The 19,470-nt window shown below is 46.8% G+C and overlaps 1 protein-coding gene across 1 annotated transcript in view; it reads right to left on the reverse strand.

Moving 5' to 3' along the window:
• The window catches only part of LOC129866560 (obscurin-like), a 64,525-nt gene that overhangs the window by 9,964 nt on the left and 35,091 nt on the right, over positions 1–19,470 (reverse strand). The window contains exons 28-51 of the mRNA XM_055939314.1: positions 18,773–19,051; positions 18,397–18,654; positions 15,527–18,235; positions 15,307–15,382; positions 15,134–15,231; positions 9,485–9,585; positions 8,863–9,066; positions 8,607–8,689; positions 8,328–8,501; positions 8,030–8,189; positions 7,794–7,901; positions 7,513–7,677; positions 7,037–7,195; positions 6,437–6,614; positions 6,154–6,267; positions 5,884–6,051; positions 5,233–5,335; positions 4,701–4,830; positions 4,410–4,515; positions 2,474–2,576; positions 2,220–2,359; positions 1,994–2,106; positions 516–684; positions 54–141 (exon numbers count right to left, since the gene is read on the reverse strand). Coding sequence (XP_055795289.1) covers positions 54–141; positions 516–684; positions 1,994–2,106; positions 2,220–2,359; positions 2,474–2,576; positions 4,410–4,515; positions 4,701–4,830; positions 5,233–5,335; positions 5,884–6,051; positions 6,154–6,267; positions 6,437–6,614; positions 7,037–7,195; positions 7,513–7,677; positions 7,794–7,901; positions 8,030–8,189; positions 8,328–8,501; positions 8,607–8,689; positions 8,863–9,066; positions 9,485–9,585; positions 15,134–15,231; positions 15,307–15,382; positions 15,527–18,235; positions 18,397–18,654; positions 18,773–19,051 — 5,986 coding nt within the window. The remainder of the gene's footprint in view (positions 1–53; positions 142–515; positions 685–1,993; positions 2,107–2,219; positions 2,360–2,473; positions 2,577–4,409; positions 4,516–4,700; positions 4,831–5,232; positions 5,336–5,883; positions 6,052–6,153; positions 6,268–6,436; positions 6,615–7,036; positions 7,196–7,512; positions 7,678–7,793; positions 7,902–8,029; positions 8,190–8,327; positions 8,502–8,606; positions 8,690–8,862; positions 9,067–9,484; positions 9,586–15,133; positions 15,232–15,306; positions 15,383–15,526; positions 18,236–18,396; positions 18,655–18,772; positions 19,052–19,470) is intronic.

A 19,470-nucleotide genomic window follows, 5' to 3' on the forward strand; every position in this document is an offset into this window, starting at 1 on the left:
CAGATTGACTGCAGACTTGGGAAATAGGATATCCCCAAAAAGTCGGTATTTACCTCCCTATCTCCTCATGGACGTCATACACAGAGAGCAGCTTCCTCCTCTTCCCAAGCTCCACCTCCCTCTCCTGCGACTCCAGTGGACCTACAGAAAAGAGGACCATGGCCATGCAGTCACAGGTAGTCCAGACCGAGAATATCACGTATGTGGTGTTCTGAAACAGGATGCACACCTTCCAAGCATATTGTGGTAAAACTGCCGAAGGTTTGTCATCAGCTATCTTGAATGAATGTAACAATAAGGACAGTGAACAGAAAGACATACCCCACTGGGAACAGACATAAATTCAACATCTATTCCACGTTGGTTCAAAGTAATTTAATTGAAATGACGTGGAAACAACATTGATTCAACCAGTGTGTACTCAGTGGGATGGCTCTATCAAAAAGTTGTGCACTACTGTAGAAGGGAAAAGGAAATCATTTGAGAAACTGCGTAGGTGTGTCCTGAGGCCTCACCCTCCTCCACTGTGAGCTGAGCCTGACAGGATGTGTGTCCGGAGTCGTTATAGGCCCCGCAGGTGTAGATGCCACCGTCCTCGCTCTCCGGGTACAGCACAGTCAGAGAGCAGCGGGCACCATTCTGGACCACCTCCACATTCTCATTGGCCAACAGCTCCTCTCCATCCTCCAATCATATAAGAGTGACACAGTAATAAGGTACAGCTTCTAAGACAACACAGGGGGTCTCAGACTCCCGGCAGTAGAGGAGGATACCAAATATTACAAAGGCAACAGAATCCATATATACTCAACAAAAATATTAACCCAACATGTGAAGCAGGACTGTCCAACCCTGTTCCTGGAGAGCTACCATCCCGTAGGTTTTCACTCCAACCCTCATCTAGCGCACGTGATTCTAATAATTAGCTGCTTGAAAAGCTGAATCAGGTTGGTTACAACTGGGGTTGGAGTGAAAATCTACAGGAGGGTAGCTCTCCAGCAACAGGGTTGGACAGCCCTGATGTAAAGTGTTGGTCCCATGTTTCATGAGCTGAAATAAAAGATACCCAGACATTATCCATTCGCACAAAAAGCAATTTTGTGCACACATTTGTTTACAACCCTGTTATTGAACATTTCTCCTTTGCCAAGATAATCCATCCACCTGACAGGTGTGGCATATCAAGAAGGTGATTAAACAGCATGATCATTACACAGATGCACCTTGTGCTGGGGACAACAAAAGGCCACTCTAAAATGTAAAGTTCTGTCACAACACAATGCCAAAGAAAATTTTGAGGGAACGTGCAATTGGCATGCTGACTGCACAAATGTTCACTGTTGCCAGGGAATTGAGCTGTTGCCAGGGAATTGAATGTTCATTTCTCTACCATAAGCAGCCTCCAGCATTGTTTTAGAGAAATTGGCAGTATGTCCAACCAGCCTCACAACCGCAGACCACGTGTAACGACACCAGCCCAGGACCTCCACATCCGGCTTCTTCAACTGCGGGATTGTCTGAGACCAGCCACCTGGACAGCTCATGAAACTGAGGAGTATTTATGTCTGTAATAAAGACCTTTTGTCTGGAAAAACTCATTCTGATTGGCTGGGCCTGGCTCCCCAGTGGGTGGGCCTGGCTCCAAAATGGGTGGGGCTATGCCCTCCCAAGCCCAACCATGGCTGCGCCCCTGCCAAGTCATGTGAAACCCATAGATTAGTGCCTAATGAATTTATTTCAATTGACTGATTACCTTATATGAACTTTAAGTCAGTAAAATCGTTGAAATTGTTCCATGTTGGGTTTATATTTTTGTTCAGTATAGATTACTGCTCATTTGATAAATGGGTGTGGTTAGTCCGGTGTCAGATATGTTGAAATTATATGGCGCATGTCATATCATAATAAAGGTTAGTATGAAGTTATTTATAACAGTGAATCAGCTGATGGTGGTCTTAGATTGAGAAGGCACATCCGTTTGAAGCTTCCCTACCTTGTACCACTGAATCTCGGGGGTTGGCCTTCCTGTGATGATGATGGTGAAGGTAGCTGATTGGCCAGACTCCACACACAGGTCTTCTGCTGGCACCTGAATGGAGGGAAGAGCTGAGGAAACAGGAAGTTAAGTAATTCCGTGAGATTATTCAAGTTTTAGGAACAGTGGCCACTTCAAAACCAAAAACAATGAACTACAGTGTGAGCGTGCACAGTACAAGTACCTGCTGGCATTTCCTGTATGGCCTCAGGGACATAAAGTTCCTCCTCAACCTCGGGTCTCTCCTCAAGATCATTGGGGAACTGTGGCACCTCCACGTGGCCTCTGGTGGTGGGGTCCCTTTCCTCTGGGCCACTCTCAGCTCTGTAGAGAAAATATTGTAAGAAATATGGAGACGGGGCATATATTGGGATAGAGAGAGAGACGGTGCAGTAGTATGATAATGTACAGTATCACAGTTCTGGCAGGTAGACTCACGGCTTAGCATATCCAGGCTGGAAGAGCATTTTGACGATAGATGTGGGGCTGAAGTCTGTCTGCAGCCATTGCTTCACCATGGCAGTGGACCAGCCATCTGAGTCTGGAGGTAGCAGAATGACATCACTCACAGACTGACAGATGCCCTTAGGTTCTCTTAGAGTCTTAGAATCCAAAATCATTACTTCATATTAGCTGGCCTTTAAGTTGAATATATTTTTTGAAGCCATGCCAACTTGTGACTGAGGCGAAGCCTGTCGAGGCATTAACAACTGTCTATTTAAAAATGTAGAATGTGAAAAATATGATAAAAGCAAATATTAGGAACATACAGTACCCTTACCTCCAGACTCATATAAGCACAATAACCAGTGCACGTCTTACCTCCAGACTTGACGGACACCCAATAGTTTGTAAATCGGCCCATGAACAGGAGGACATGGACACATGGGGGGGGGGGGGGCACATGCCCAGCACATGACCATCTTGTATGGGTAGGAGTGGAGAGTTAGCTGGGCATGCGTTGGAGAGGAGGGAGGAGGACCCATCCACATGCACTGGGTCCATGATACTGGGAACATGATAAGGCTTACATGATGAAGGCTCTGTGAGGTACTTCCTGCTCAGGGGAATACAGAGGAAGTGGGATGGAGAGCAGGATTAGAGAGAATGGATGGAGTCACATGATCAATTGGTGTCCAAAAGCCTAAAGGAAAACTACTTAGAGGTGAAATCATAGCTCATGAAGGAATGCAATTTATACATACTGCAATGCCAGTGATCTATCATATTTATTTAAATAAATGGACTAATTGAATGTACTTGGTGACTTAAATGTGTTAAAGATGTTTGGAATGGATTAAATGTAAGTAGGTCCTGATATGGACTCTGAGGGGTGGTTTCCCGGGCTCAGATTAAGCCTAGTCATGGACTAAAAAGCAAGATCAATGGAGAATCTTCATTGAAAGTGCATTTCAGTCTTGGACTAGGCTTAATATGTGTCTGGTAAACACTCCTAGATGTAAATGAGCTATGGCCCCTTCTTTCTCCTGTTTGGAAAAGCTTTTTGGAAATCCATCAAGATCAGTCAAATGGGAGCAAATGACCCGGTCCGTTCCAATACTATTCATTTCTGAAAGATGGAAACATGATGAAAACACAAACCAAAACATCCAATACTAAAGTGTATCAATGTCTTTCATGAATATGTACAACTGGTAATGATATGATATCTATGTTGATTGCTAATGTAGGTGACTGGAAGTGTTTATGGTTTCAAGGGTGTTTGGAAGGACATGGGAGAGAAAGTGTAACCTAGGTAATGAGACAATCCAAATTGAAAATGAGGAATGGCAATGATGACTGACAGTGTGAAAACAGAGATAAAGTGAAGTGGTTTGAGGTAAAGTGAAGTGAGGTGAAACTAAGGAATAACCATGACATGTGCTTTCCTAATCCCTCGTCAGTTAACACTACATTTATACTGTCCACAGAATAAAACTGGGATAACACAATACTTATCCTTGTCTCTCATGAGAAATCAGTAAGAGTTGGACCTATGGGGTCTTTATCCTATATTATAAACTAGGGTGGTTCTAGCCCTGAATGCTGATTGGCTGACAACCATGGTATATTAGACCGTATACCACGGGTATGACAAAACATTTATTTTTACTGCTCTAATTACATTGGTAACCAGTTTATAATAGCAATAAGGCTCCTCGGGGGTTTGTGTTATATGGCCAATATACCATGGCTATGTACAGTCCTTAGCAGTGGTATATTGGCCATATATCACACCTCCTTGGGCCTTATTGCTTAAATATATTACTGTCATCCTATTAACCATGTCTTACAGTGTAGACAGCCTTCTTCTCAAAACCTGCTTCCTTACTCCCAGGTGGAAATTTACCTTGATTGGGTGGAACTCTCCTACCTTTGGTCAAGAGGACCTGTGGTTGGTCAGGCTCACTGTCAATCACTTGTGTGAAGGCGGTGCACAGCTCTGCTTTACTCTTGGCACTGCCCAACTGGTTCCACAGCTGAAACATAACAAGATTTCACATTTTAAATTCACTTCTTTATAAGAGTGTTCAAAATCTCCTAGGGTGCATTGCTATGAAGAAAAGCAACAGTATATTGTACCTTAATGTTATACCTACATATTAGGAAAAAGCATTACATATGAAGTACATAAAGGGGTTTCATACATGTCCAATACACATACCTCACACTCATACTGTCCCAGGTCTGTCTCTCCAGGGTTCATTATGGTGAGAGTGAGGATCCCACTGCGGGCGTCACTCTCTATGTGGTACTTCCTCTGGTCTGTCAGCTCTCTGGCATCCTTAAACCACCTGCCCCCAGAGCATGCAAGGGCACACAACCAAATAACAACATGTGGGTGGATCTCAATGGGAATCTTAACAAGTATGGTTCAAACTTTGAAACCTGGGAGCCCATGTTCTCATGACATAGTATGGGAATACTGAGTACAGATGTAAGATCTTAATTTGAGCCAGTTTGCTACAACAGGAAAATAATCCTGCAGCAACAGGAAATGTAAATTATTACATGGATTATAATTAATGGACATTTTTGTAAGGGGAAATCAAGTCGGACATTTCAAAGTGGAAATTACAAACTTCAGAAGCCTTTTTAAACATCAAATACATTTAAAGTTGTAAAATTGTCCTGCAACACGGTGATCAAATTAAGATCCTGCATCTGTAAACCCAGTGCAGTTTACTGTACAATACCTGACTTGGGGTAGAGGTGTGCTGTGCGTGGAGCAGGTTAACTGGACTTCCTCTCCCTCCAGCAGACATGCACTCTGCAGCCTAGTAATGAACCTGGGGGGTGCTGTGGGACAAGAAGTAATGAGTTAATTCAATCTACGCATTATGTATTATCTTTGCACAATAGGACATGGAGTATACCGTAACATGTTGGATAGCAAAATCATATGTGTACGATTTGTGTATTTCAGTGTATTTAAGCTCTAATCTTCATCAGCATGTAATTTGTGAGTGAGGTAGGCTGAATCATAGAATTAGGAATTAGAATACACTAATAAATTTAATAATAAACAATGCATAGTCATTTAGTAGGATCTCTATGGACTGAGTGCTCTGTCAGTCCTGACTGTGGGTGCTGAGTTCAGCACCAAAGCGACTGCAAGTGACCGTTGACTCTTTACGCGCACCTGTTAATCATTATGATTCACACCTGGACTCCATTACCTTTATCATTTCCTCCCCTTTATATGTCACTCTCCCATGTTCACTCAGTTGTTGGTATTGTTCCTCTGTATCAGCGTACTGCCTTATGTTGGTGTGGTGTTCTTGGCTTTGTTGTTTTATTAAAATGGTGCACCTGCTTCCGACTTACCAACCCATCATTACACTCACCGTCCACCACCAGCTTGGCCAGTGTGCTAGCATGACCCACGGGGCTGGAGGCATAGCACACATACTGTCCAGAGTACTTGGGAGTGACTGCGTCCAGGATGAGACAGCAGGTTCCTGTCCGGTCTGCAGTGATGATGTGGTGAGGGCCGTCCTCTAGGACCAGGCCGTCTGGGGAAGTCATATCAGAGACCGTACTGCTGTTTAAAAACGTCTTATGTCAAAAAATAAAAATGTTTTTTGAAAGGCTTACTATGCTGCTGACTCTTTTACCTTTGAACCAGCTGACCACTGGTTTGGGTGTTCCTGTGACTTTGCATGCCAATTTGATTGTCTGCCCGATCTTTGTTGTGCAGTCAGCCAGGAGAACTTTGAACTCTGGTGGACCTAAAGAAACAACCACAAGACTACTGTAATAAAGAGACCAGGCAACAGAGCTAGAGCTAACATTGGATAAAGTTAATGCTGGACAGAGCTAACAGGGGACCGAACCGGTGATAGTCCTAGGCAGACTCAACAATGGACATTACCAAAAGACCTAGTCAGAGGAACTCACTAGAAGCAGTCAGGCTGGTGCGTTGCTGCAGCTCTCTCAGGTCTTTGAGCCAGGACAGCTTGAGCAACGTGGAATGACCCTGCAGTGTGTACCTCCTCACTGAGCCGCGGTGCTCGTGCCACAGCTCCCAGGACTTCTCATCTCCCCCCACCATCTCCTTCACCTCCACATCATTCAGCTGTGGAGATGGAGACGCTCATATTACAAGGAAGGTACTCTATGTGCAATGTAGATGGTTCGGTAAACCACTCTAGCTAAAACGAATAATAATCATAATTTCTATAACTAAATAAAAATACTTTTATAAATCAATGTAATCAGGTCTAAAAACGAACTGAAATTGAACTGAATTTCAAATTAAAATAAAAAATAAAATAAAACTATAACCTTGCCACACTCATAAGATGAGTAGGTTTGCCTGAAGCATGAACACTTATCTCCCAAGCTAATGCGTTGGTTTAAGCTCAGAGGGAAAACAACGTCTTGTTGCTCTCAGGACACCTTGGTTCGAACCCCAGTCGGTAACACAATATGTTTGCTGCGAGGATTTGGACTATACATTTACATTGACTAAGGCAAAGGATGAGGGCCAGGTTTTACCTTCATCTTGTTCTTGAAGGCGTAGGTGTCAGAGTTCATGCCGGGGTCTCTCTTGAGCTTACAGAGGAGGACACAGTCCTTAAAGAGAAACACCTGCCTCTGGTGCCCCCGGGAGGACGTCTTGATCTCAGGAGACTCCTCCCACACAGTGAAGGGACCCTGTGAGGAGGAAAGACGTGGTATCAAAGCTTCAGATGGAACTGCATTATCCATGAAGAAATGACTTCATTCACATCTCAAACACGTAATCAAGATGGTGCATTGCAAGTTTTATCCAGTCAGTTAATTGACATTTCAGCTTTCAATGATGCCGTGTCCCCCTCAACATTTAAAGCAACAACCGTCATGGGTTGTTACGGCACACTTGACCTCAGCTAGTCTGGACACTTTGATGTATTCATCTATCCCTTCTCTCTGGAGCTAACAACATCACCAGGTAGAGCTCAACCACTCTTTGTGGGTTATGGGTGAGTTACCTGGCGGACGGGTTCTCCCAGTGCAGTGAGTGGGGCAGGGTAGTTCTCAATCAGAGACACCTGGTGCAGGTTGTCAGAACGCCAGGGCAGACAGGACACCATGGAGAATGCATCCTCCAGCAGACAGCAGCTTTTCCCACACTTAGCCTTGTTCTTGATCAGCTCCTGTCAACACACACACACACACACACACACGCACACGCACACAGGGAGAAATCCATGGATTAATGCTTTGAAAAGGTCTCAAAATGGACACTTAGAAACGAATAATGAGCACTGACCTTGAGCAAGGCCTGGTAGGTCTGAATCCTCTCCGCTGGTCTCTGTAAGAAGGTGATGACATCCAGCACTGCAGTTTCGGGGTGCTCAGGCTCTGTTCTCGTGTTTTTCTGGAACACAAAGGTCAATATATGTGAATGTCAGCGTGGAAAACTGGGAGCATATGAGAGCAAATTATTTTTATTCTGGGTGTGAGGGTCGATTTCTGTGCGTTATGGTAAATTATCTGATTGCATGCCTTGAAATACTGCTGGATGGTCTTGTCAGTGACACAGGCCTCTGCCTGTGTTTGGCCCATCATGTACTGCAGATACTTCTGAAAGTCCTCTGCGTGTTTGACCAGGTGCATGGCCACGTCATCATCAGTAGAACACTCGCTCAGCCTGGGCAGAATAGACCTGAGTAGGGGATAGGAAAATAAGGACAGTGTTTACCTCGTTTTTCATTACATGAGTCAAAAAATGTATCTTAAAAAGCATTTTATTTGATTAACCAGCTCTCACTCTCGACAAAGAGAACAGTTGTGATATTATCACCTCTCGTGTAAAGCCATGATGTCCTTGATATTGCGGAAAATAGTTTCTTTCTGGTTGATGATGTTGATGGGGACATGAGGGCTAGTGTCTAAGTGGTGCAGGTAGTGGGATGTAAAGTCCTTCATCTCCTTCACAAACTCTTCCTCCCCATCAATCAGCCCCTGGATCAATTGGCTAAAGACAGAAGAATTATCACATGGAATGCTGACATTATTCTTTAAGAGACTATATTAATCAAATATGATGAATTCTGTGATCAAACAATATTAATTCACTCACCTTAATGTTCTTCTGTACTCTTCCTCTGTAGAACCTGATCCATCCATCTCCTGTTGTGGTGTCCTCACTTGTGGCAATGTCTCCTTTACAAAATGCAAAACAGTTTGATTAAATGTATAGTCAGAAATGATCATTACCTCTGACGAATCCTGTTTCTGTGAAGAAACATCAAAAGTAGATGATTGCATTGTCAAAATATGTCAATTTTGTCCATTTTATGCCCATCCTTCACCAGGACATACTGATGACCTGATACCTTTCTCTTCTTCTCCAGGTATGCAGGGGAGACCCATCCTTGGCGTGAGGGGCTGTTTTTGGAGGGTTTGGTACGGACCAGCCACTTCTCAGGGTGGACAGAGTCCAAGACCTCCACGTACTGGCCCTCCTTCAACACAAAGGTCTCCTTGTTGCCACCTTGTTGAGAGGTGCAGTTAGCTCTGGCCACATAGATATCAAATGTCTGTGGAAAAAAGTTGGTAAAAAGTTTAGATACAAAACGCTATAGCCACAAATGTTTCACATTTGTATCTTTTGGTCATAAATGACTGCTTATGGTATAATCCAGCAGTATACCACCCTGCATCCCACTGCTGGCTTGCCTCTGAAGCTAAGCAGGGTTGGTCCTGGATGGAAGAGCAGATGCTGCTGGAAGTGGTGTTGGAGGGCCAGTAGGAGGCACTCTTTCTTCTGGTCTATAAAAAAATATCCCAATGCCCCACATTGCCCTGTGTAGGGTGCTGTCTTTCAGATGGGATGTTGAATGGGTGTCTTGACTCTTTGTGGTCACTAAAGATCCCATGGCACGTATTGGAATAGTAGGGGTGTTAAAATGGGGGGGCTGCTATGAGGAAGTTTTTCCAAAGTAGACCATACCGTACCTCTCTTCTGTCCTCGTCACCATCTGACTCTGAGCCAGAACCTGTGAGAGCAGCATGCGTGTGGTGCTTCGGGGACAGAGTCCTCAGCTTGGCATCAGTAGCTGGTGGGACATTCAGAGGAAGTGAGAGAAGTGAACAGAAGCGTGCAAATGTCATTGAGTAATGTGTACTGTATGTAGCAAGGTAATGTTGTTCCCTTAGGTTATGAACAAGATAGCTTTCGTTTTGACATACCAGACTATTGTCACTCTTACTATTTAAATTCAACTTAGTGATCATAGATTGGACTGGTTCAATGAGGACACTTTATGGGTTATTCTATTTCTGGATTTTTACTTCTACTGTGGTATTGCCTTAACCATAACCATGACTGTTGGTGTATTATTTATACAATTATTATGAATCTTTATCTGTCATTTGAGTTTAACAAAGGTGGTATAATTAGGACAATCAAGACATGTAGAATGGTTTAGCCCAGCTCTCCTGAATCTGTGTTGCATCCTCCATTTCACTGTTTGTTGTCTTCTGCTCTGTAACGGCGTTCCTCTCTCTCTTCATAAGAAGAGGAGGAGTAGTGATCGAGCCAAGGCGCAGCGGGTTGTGAATACATGATGAATTTTATTTATAAGACAAAACGAAACAAACTATACTTGAAGAAACTAACAAAATAACAAAACGAAAATAGACAGACTTAGTACGACGAACTGACATAACACACGCAGAACGAACAAGTACTTACTACAAAAACGCACGAACAAACCGAAACAATCCCGTATGGTGTAAGATCAACACAGACACAGGAGACAATCACCCACAAACAAACAGTGAGAACACCCTACCTAAATATGACTCTTAATTAGAGGAGAACGCAAAACACCTGCCTCTAATTAAGAGCCATACCAGGCAACCAAAACCAACATAGAAACAGATAACATAGACTGCCCACCCAAAACACATGCCCTGACCTAAACACATACAAAAACAACATAAAACAGGTCAGGACCGTTACAGAACCCCCCCCCCTCAAGGTGCGAACGCCGGGCGCACCAGCACAAAGTCCAGGGGAGGGTCTGGGTGGGCAGTTGACCACGGTGGTGGCTCCGGCTCTGGACGCTGTCCCCACACCACCATAGTCACTCCCCGTTTCTGTCTTCCCCTCCCAATGACCACCCTAAAACTCACATCCCCTAAATAAACGGCCAGCACCAGGAGAAGGGGCAGCACCGGGACAAAGGGCAGCACCGGGACAAGAGGCAGCACCGGGACAAGGGGCAGCACCGGGACAAGGGGCAGCACCGGGACAAGGGGCAGCACCGGGACAAGGGGCAGCACCGGGACAAGGGGCAGCACCGGGACAAGGGGCAGCACCGGGACAAGGGGCAGCACCGGGACAAGGGGCAGCACCGGGACAAGGGGCAGCACCGGGACAAGGGGCAGCACCGGGATAAGGGGCAGCACCGGGATAAGGGGCAGCACCGGGATAAGGGGCAGCACCGGGACAAGGGGCAGCACCGGGACAAGGGGCAGCACCGGCACAAAGGGCAGCACCGGGACAAGGGGCAGCACCGGGACAAGGGGCAACACCGGGACAAGGGGCAACACCGTGACAAGGGGCAACACCGGGACAAGGGGCAGGTCCCGGCTGATATACTCTGGCAGATCCCGGCTGTGGGACTCTGGCAGGTCTATGCAGGCTGACGGCTCTCGACGCTCATGGCAGGCTGACGGCTCTCGACGCTCATGGCAGGCTGACGGCTCTCGACGCTCATGGCAGGCTGACGGCTCTCGACGCTCATGGCAGGCTGACGGCTCTCGACGCTCATGGCAGGCTGACGGCTCTCGACGCTCATGGCAGGCTGACGGCTCTCGACGCTCATGGCTCGCTGGCGGCTCTCGACGCTCATGGCAGGCTGACGGCTCTGGCTGCTCATGGCTCGCTGGCGGCTCTGGCAGATCCTGTCTGGTTGGCGGCTCTGGCAGATCCTGTCTGGTTGGCGGCTCTGGCAGATCCTGTCTGGTTGGCGGCTCTGGCAGATCCTGTCTGGCGGGCGGCTCTAGCGGCTCCTGTCTGGCGGGCGGCTCTAGCGGCTCCTGTCTGGCGGACGGCTCTAGCGGCTCCTGTCTGGCGGACGGCTCTGTAGGCTCATGGCAGACGGGCGGCTTTGCAGGCTCATGGCAGACGGATGGCTCAGATGGCGCTGGGGAGACGGATGGCTCAGATGGCGCTGGGGAGACGGATGGCTCAGATGGCGCTGGGGAGACGGATGGCTCAGATGGCGCTGGGGAGACGGATGGCTCTGGCCGGATATGGCGCACTGTAGACCTGGTGCGTGGTGCCGGAACTGGAGGCACCGGGCTAAGGATAAGCACCTTCCTACTAGTGCGGGGAGCAGGGACAGGGCACACTGTACTCTCAAAGCCTACTCTATCCCTGATGCGAGGTACCGGCACTGGTGACACCGGGCTGAGGACAAGCACATCAGGATTAGTAGGGGGAGAAGATACAGTGTGTTCAGGGCTCTGGAGACGCACAGGAGGCTTTGTGCGTGGTGCCGGAACTGGAGGCACCGAACTGGATACACGCACTACAGAGAGAGTGCGTGGAGGAGGAACTGGGCTCAGGAGACGCACTGGTAGCCTAGTGCGTAGTGTAGGCACTGTAGGTACTAGGCTGGGGCGGGGAGGTGGCGCCGGAAATACCGGACCGTGGAGGCGTACTGGCACTCTTGAGCATTGAGCCTGCCCAACCTTACCTGGTTGAATGCTCCCGGTCGCCCGACCAGTGCGGGGAGGTGGAATAACCCGCACCGGCCTATGTAGGCGAACCGGGGAAACCATGCGTAAGGCCGGTGCCATGTATGCCGGCCCGAGGAGACGCACTGGAGACCAGACGCGTTGAGCCGGCCTCATGACACCTGGCTCAATACCCAATCTAGCCCTACCAGTGCGGGGAGGTGGAATAACCCGCACTGGGCTATGCACTCGTACAGGAGACACCGTGTGCTCTACTGCGTAACACGGCGCCTGCCCGTACTCCCGCTCTCCACGGTAAGCCTGGGAAGTGGGCGCAGGTCTCCTACCTGCCCTTGGCCCACTACCTCTTAGCCCCCCCCCCAAGAAATTTTTGGGAATTACTTACGGGCTTTTTGGGCTTCCGTGCCAGACACGTTCCCTCATAGCTCCGGTTCCTCTCTCCAGTATCCTCTGCTCTCCTCAGTGCCTCCAGCTGTTCCCATGGGAGGCGATCCCTACCAGCCAGGATCTCCTCCCATGTGTAGCAACCCTTTCCGTCCAATATATCGTCGCATGTCCATTGCTCCTTCTTTTCCTGTCCCTTACTCCAATTACTCCGCTGCTTGGCTCTAGTTTGGTGGGTGATTCTGTAACGGCGTTCCTCTCTCTCTTCATAAGAAGAGGAGGAGTAGTGATCGAGCCAAGGCGCAGCGGGTTGTGAATACATGATGAATTTTATTTATAAGACAAAACGAAACAAACTATACTTGAAGAAACTAACAAAATAACAAAACGAAAATAGACAGACTTAGTACGACGAACTGACATAACACACGCAGAACGAACAAGTACTTACTACAAAAACGCACGAACAAACCGAAACAATCTCGTATGGTGTAAGATCGACACAGACACAGGAGACAATCACCCACAAACAAACAGTGAGAACACCCTACCTAAATATGACTCTTAATTAGAGGAGAACGCAAAACACCTGCCTCTAATTAAGAGCCATACCAGGCAACCAAAACCAACATAGAAACAGATAACATAGACTGCCCACCCAAAACACATGCCCTGACCTAAACACATACAAAAACAACATAAAACAGGTCAGGACCGTTACATGCTCACATTGGAGAAGGTATGTGTTTTTCTGCTCTGACATTTATAACATTAAAAGTGTGTAAATATCACTATATTTCTACTAAAAAGTAGCAGAATGTGTTCCCTGTAAACTTTATTCATGCACGGAGTCTGAATTCTGTTTGTTTAGAATGTTATCTTTGTACACATTCTTCATGGAATGTTTGCCTTAATGAGCATCATACTTAGCATTCTATGCTAGCTGTACATTGCATTCTCATTGGTCAGGGACTGAACGTGATATTGCTTTACTATCCAACAGGTGCAGATAACATTTTATTTATTTATTTTACTATTTATTTATAAAATTATTAATATTATAATTACTGCAGGTATGTTACTCTTTTCTATTTGAGAATTTCAAGGGGTTGTATTATTTTTTGTTTTATATTACAATGTATTACACAGTGCCTTACAAAAGTATTCATCCCCCTTGGCGTTTTTACTATTTTGTTTCATTACAACCTGCAATTGAAATGGATTTTTTATTTGGATTTCATGTAATGGACATACACAAAATAGTCGAAATTGGTGAAGTGAAATGAAAAAAATAACTTGTTTCATAAAATTCAAAAAAATAAACAACGGAAAAGTGGTGAGTGCATATGTATTCACCCCCTTTACTATGAAGCCCCTACATAAGATCTGGTGAAACCAATTACCTTCAGAAGTCACATAATTAGTTAAATAAAGTCCACCTGTGTGCAATCTAAGTGTCACATGATCTGTCACATGATCTCAGTATATATAAACCTGTTCTGAAAAGGCCCCAGAGTCTGCAACACCGCTAAGCAAGGGGCACCACCAAGCATGCGGCACCATGAAGACCAAGGAGCTCTCCAAAGAGGTACAAAGTTGTGGAGAAGTACAGATCAGGGTTGGGTTATAAAAAAAATATACGAAACATTGAACATCCCACGGAGCACCATTAAATCCATTATAAAAAAATATGCCCACCAAAACTCAGGGACCAGGCAAGGAAGGCATTAATCAGAGAGGCAACAAAGAGACCAAAGAGACCCTGAAGGGGCTGCAAAGCTCCACAATGGAGATTGGAGTATCTGTCCATATGACCCCTTTAAGCCAGACACTCCACATAGCTGGGCTTTGCAGAAGAGTGGCCAGAAAAAAAGCCATTGCTTAAAGAAAAAAATAAGCAAAGACATTTGGTATTCGCCAAAAGGCATGTGGGAGACTCCCCAAACATATGGAAGAAGGTACTCCGGTCAGATGAGACAAAAATTGAGCCTTTTGGCCATCAAGGAAAACCCTATGTCTGGCGCAAACCCAACACATCTCATCACCCCGAGAACACCATCAATTTTAATTCCAGGTTGTAAGGCAACAAATTAGGAAAAATGGGGGTGAATACTTTCGAAAGCCACTGTAAGGTGGATTGCATGTGCATTGCATGTGCTTGTGCACAAATACTTGTATAGGTCTATGCATCACTGTGTCATCTCCTATTGGAGAAGGTGCAGATGCTGTTGAGAGGTACTGATACCTGTTATTTTATACATCTACAACACTGTCTTTACTCCACACAACACAACGTAGACTGAAACCCATTACATGTGTATGATATCAAACTATTATAATATTTACAGCAATCAGTGTTAAAGTAAATGGATTCAGTACAATTAGTGTTAAAGTAAATGGATTCAATACAATCAGTGTTAAAGTAAATGGGTTCAATACAATGTGAAATACCATAACCACGAAAGGCAACAACTCAATATTTAAGTCTAACGACAACAAAACATGGCTGACCTTTGACCTTCAAATGTCTCTTTGGTGGTTGAGGTGTGACTTTCTGTTCTTTATCCTTATGGGATAACTGGTCCTCTGACTTAATGGCTTCTTTTACCCTGTGGGAATATTTTAGCTTATTAACATATGATTAAAAGTCTTTGGATGTTAAATGAAGTTTGTGAAGGTCTTACCTGCAGGGATCTTTGGGGATGATGTCAACAGGCTCTATGAAATCTGGAGCTGTGTCGTAGTCTGAGGGACTAGACACTGGAGAGACAGAGAAAACAAAATATGATTTTTAGTCTATCAACCAAACAGCTACAACTCACCCCTTGCAAAGGCAGACACAATTACTGCATATGACCCAGTTTACATACTAAGGACATCTGTCATGTTTCTAACTTGACTTACTAGAGCTGGCGGAGATGAGTGAGGCCCTCCTCCTCTCTTGCAGGGTATTACGGGGATCCCCCTCGGTCAGGTTGTAGGCCTGCCACAGGGAGATACCCTCACTCTCCACAGAACCCATAGTCTCCTTCCCAGAGGTGGAGGTCTGGGCTGGCTGAAGAGGGCCAACAGAGGCCAGGACTGGGTGCACAGAAGGGGTGGAGGGCTGTGCTGGGGCTGCAGGCCTCTGGGTGTAGGATGGAGGCTTTTGAGGTTGACCCACAGTAATGTTGCCATTATATGAGGTCACACCAAACTTGTTCACCACCTCACATGTATAGACCCCAGTGTCTATGGCTGACATGTTGATGATCACCAGTGTGCAGACGCCCTCCTCAGAGGTGCTCATGCGGTGCCGTTGGTCTCCTATGATCTGCTGGCCGTTCTTCAGCCAGCGTACTGCGTTGGACTTCCCTTCCACCACGCACGCTAGCTGGATGGTACCGTTGGTCTCAACGTTCTGGTTCTTGAACACCTGCTTGAAGATTGGCCGCATGTCTTTGCGGGTCTTGTATCCCTTGAAAGCTGCCTGGATCTTGATGGCGGCATCCAGCATCTCAGGTTCGTCTTCTACACTGATTTCCATGTCAGGTTCAGTCTCGTCAACTTGCTTAGTCATCGGGAGCCCCTTCGGAACTCCAGCTACAGCAACTACAGGCTTGCTGGTCTTCTGGTTGACTCTTACCTGGGTGGAGGCCTCAGTGGAGGACTCATCCTCTGAGATATGGACTTGGTTACCATCCACCGCAATCTTGTGTTTTTCCATCTCCTGTACTGTAGACCTTGCTGGCTGTTTGTCCCTCTGGTCTACCTCTGTCTCCTTCACCATAAACTTCACTGTCTGTTTGTCCTGATGGTCAATTTCTATATCTATCTCCTTTTTAGATCTAACAGACCTAACTATCTGCTCTACCCCAGCGTCCGACACTATAGATGCTCGTCTCGCTGGTGGAACTGGCTGTTTCCCTACATGCTCTACCCCAGCATTCGAGACTGAAACAATAGATACTCTTCTCGCTGGTGGAACTGGCTGTTTCCTCACCTCGTCTACCCCAGCATCCAAAACTGAAACAACAGAAGCATGTTTCACTGGTGGAACTGGCTGTTTCACCATTTGGTCTACCCCAGCATCCGAAACTGAAACAACAGATGCTCGTCTCGCTGGTAGAACTGGCTGTTTCCTCACCTCGTCTACCCCAGCATCCGAAACTGAAACAACAGATGCTCGTCTCGCTGGTGGAACTGGCTTTTTCCTCACCTCGTCTACCCCAGCATCCGAAACTGAAACAACAGATGCCCGTCTCGCTGGTGGAACTGGCTGTTTCCTCACCTCGTCTACCCCAGCATCCAAAACTGAAACAACAGAAGCATGTTTCACTGGTGGAACTGGCTGTTTCACCATTTGGTCTACCCCAGCATCCGAAACTGAAACAACAGATGCTCGTCTCGCAGGTAGAACTGGCTGTTTCCTCACCTCGTCTACCCCAGCATCCGAAACTGAAACAACAGATGCTCGTCTTGCTGGTGGAACTGGCTTTTTCCTCACCTCGTCTATCCCAGCATACGAAACTGAAACAACAGATGCCCGTCTCGCTGGTGGAACTGGCTGTTTCCTCACCTCGTCTACCCCAGCATCTGAAACTGAAACAACAGATGCTCGTCTCGCTGGTGGAACTGGCTGTTTCTTCACCTCGTCTACCCCAGCATCCGAAACTGAAACAACAGACGCTTGTCTCACTCGTGGAACTGTTTTTTTGCCAACATGCTCTACCCCAGCATCCGAAACTGAAACAACAGAAGCTTGTTTCACTGGTGGAACTGGCTGTTTCCTCACCTCGTCTACCCCAGCATCAGACACATTAGATGCTCGTCTCGCTGGGGGAACTGGCTGTTTCACCACCTGGTCTACCCCAATCTCTTTCAATAACTTTTTCTCCCTCGTGTCTATTTCAGTCTTCTTCACCATAGACTTTTTCTCCTCTGTGTTCGTCACTATAGCTCTGACTGGCTGTTTCACTGGCTTTATCTCCCTCTGGTCCATCTGTGAATCCTTAACCATAGTTGCCTCCTTCCCTTTAGACCTCAGTGGTGGTACTAGCTGTTTCTGGGTCTTTTCTGCTATGGTATCCTTCACCATACCTACTGGCTGTTTCACTTTCTGTTTCTCCTGCTGGTCTACCTTAGTCTCCTTACCCAAAGACCTTAATGACTGTTTCTTATGTGGGTTTACCACTGTCTCTTTTTCCTCAAGCTCCAGGTCTTCCTCTGACTCCACAATGGATGACCGGGTCATGCCCCGTTTCTTTGGCTCTGGAGGGCCAGGTCGGGCCTCTTCTGGTGGAGTAGTGGGAGAGGCAGCCTTTGTGGGAGGAATTGTCTTGGGAGGATCTGTCTTGTCTGAGGGAGGCTTTACTGCCACAGAGGCGGTGGTCTCCACACCACCTGCCTGGCACGTGTAGCTGCCACTGTCTTCCTTCTTCAGCTCCAGGATGTGTAGCTGAAACACACAGCCATCCTGCCTCATCTTGTACTTCCTGTTGGGCCTGAGAGGTAGCCGGCCCTTCCTCCACTGGACTGGGACCGCATGCTTAGACAGCTCACAGGATAGGAAGGCAGTGCCCCCCTCCTCAGCCTCCACAGCCTGCAGCTCCTCCTCAAAGTATGGAGGCAGCTCTGGAGAGACGGAAGATAATCAGGGAATTGGAAATCTATGTTCCATTTGACCAATGTTAGGATGCGTAATGTAAAGAGAAAATTCATAATATTGTAACCCCCGGAGATAAACCTGAGTTCCTGGTTATGTTACTTCGCTCTTAATTATTGGAAATCCTTACCATTGACAGTCAGATTGGCGCTGCTCTGCATGTCACCAGTGTCACAGGAGTATATCCCAGAGTCCCCTGGTCCCGTGTCATGGATGAGCAGCAGGTTGAGCTTGCCCTCCTTACGAGTCTCATACTTATCTCCGTTCAGGAGGGGCATCCTGTTCCTTCTCCATGTGACAGGGCTAAACAGGTCAGAGGTCGTACAGGATAAAGTGGCCGTCTCCCCTTCCATGATGACGATGTCCCCGGGCTTCTTCTCAATGAGTACTGACAAAGACAGGAAACGGAGTAAACTACATATACACCTTCTAACTGCATACACATATTAGTGATTAAAGTGTATAATTCACATTGTACTGTAACAAAATCAAAAGAGGTGGAAAACCTTTGGGTTTGGGGAGCACCAGCAATTGGGCGGAGGTCTTTTCCTCCCCGACCACGAAAGCCACGGTCCCGGTCTCCTCCGGCGTGGTCATGGTCAGGACCAGGCGGTGCTGGTGGCCCAGGCAGCTCATCTGGTTCATTTCATTCTTCTGCAGGAGGCTGGAGCCCAGCCACCACTCGCCCTCGCTTACCTCCTTGTGGGACAGCTCGCACACAAACACTGCATCCTGTCCGGCCATGATCTTCATGTCCTTCAGTCCTGACAAGATCATCACACGCTCTGTAGAGAAAAGGCAGATTTTTAAAGTTGTTGAGGGAGATAAAAGTCTCCAACTTCAGAGATTTTTGCAATTCGTTTCAGTCGCAGGCAGCAGAGAACTGGAAGGAAAGGCGTCCAAATTAGGTTTTGGCTTTAGGGATGATCAGTGAGATACACCTGCTGGAGCGCGTGCTACGGGTGGGTGTAGCCATCGTGACCAGTGAACTGAGATAAGGCGGCGCTTTACCTAGCATAGCCTTGTAGATGACCTGGAGCCAGTGGGTCTGACGACGAACATGTAGCGAGGGCCAGCCGACTAGGGCATACAGGTCGCAGTGGTGGGTCGTATAAGGTGCTTTAGTAACAAAACGGATGGCACTGTGATAAACTGCATCCAGTTTGCTGAGTAGAGTATTGGAAGCTATTTTGTAGATGACATC

The sequence above is a fragment of the Salvelinus fontinalis genome, chromosome 12 (assembly GCF_029448725.1).
Source record: "Salvelinus fontinalis isolate EN_2023a chromosome 12, ASM2944872v1, whole genome shotgun sequence".
Lineage (NCBI taxonomy): Eukaryota > Metazoa > Chordata > Actinopteri > Salmoniformes > Salmonidae > Salvelinus > Salvelinus fontinalis.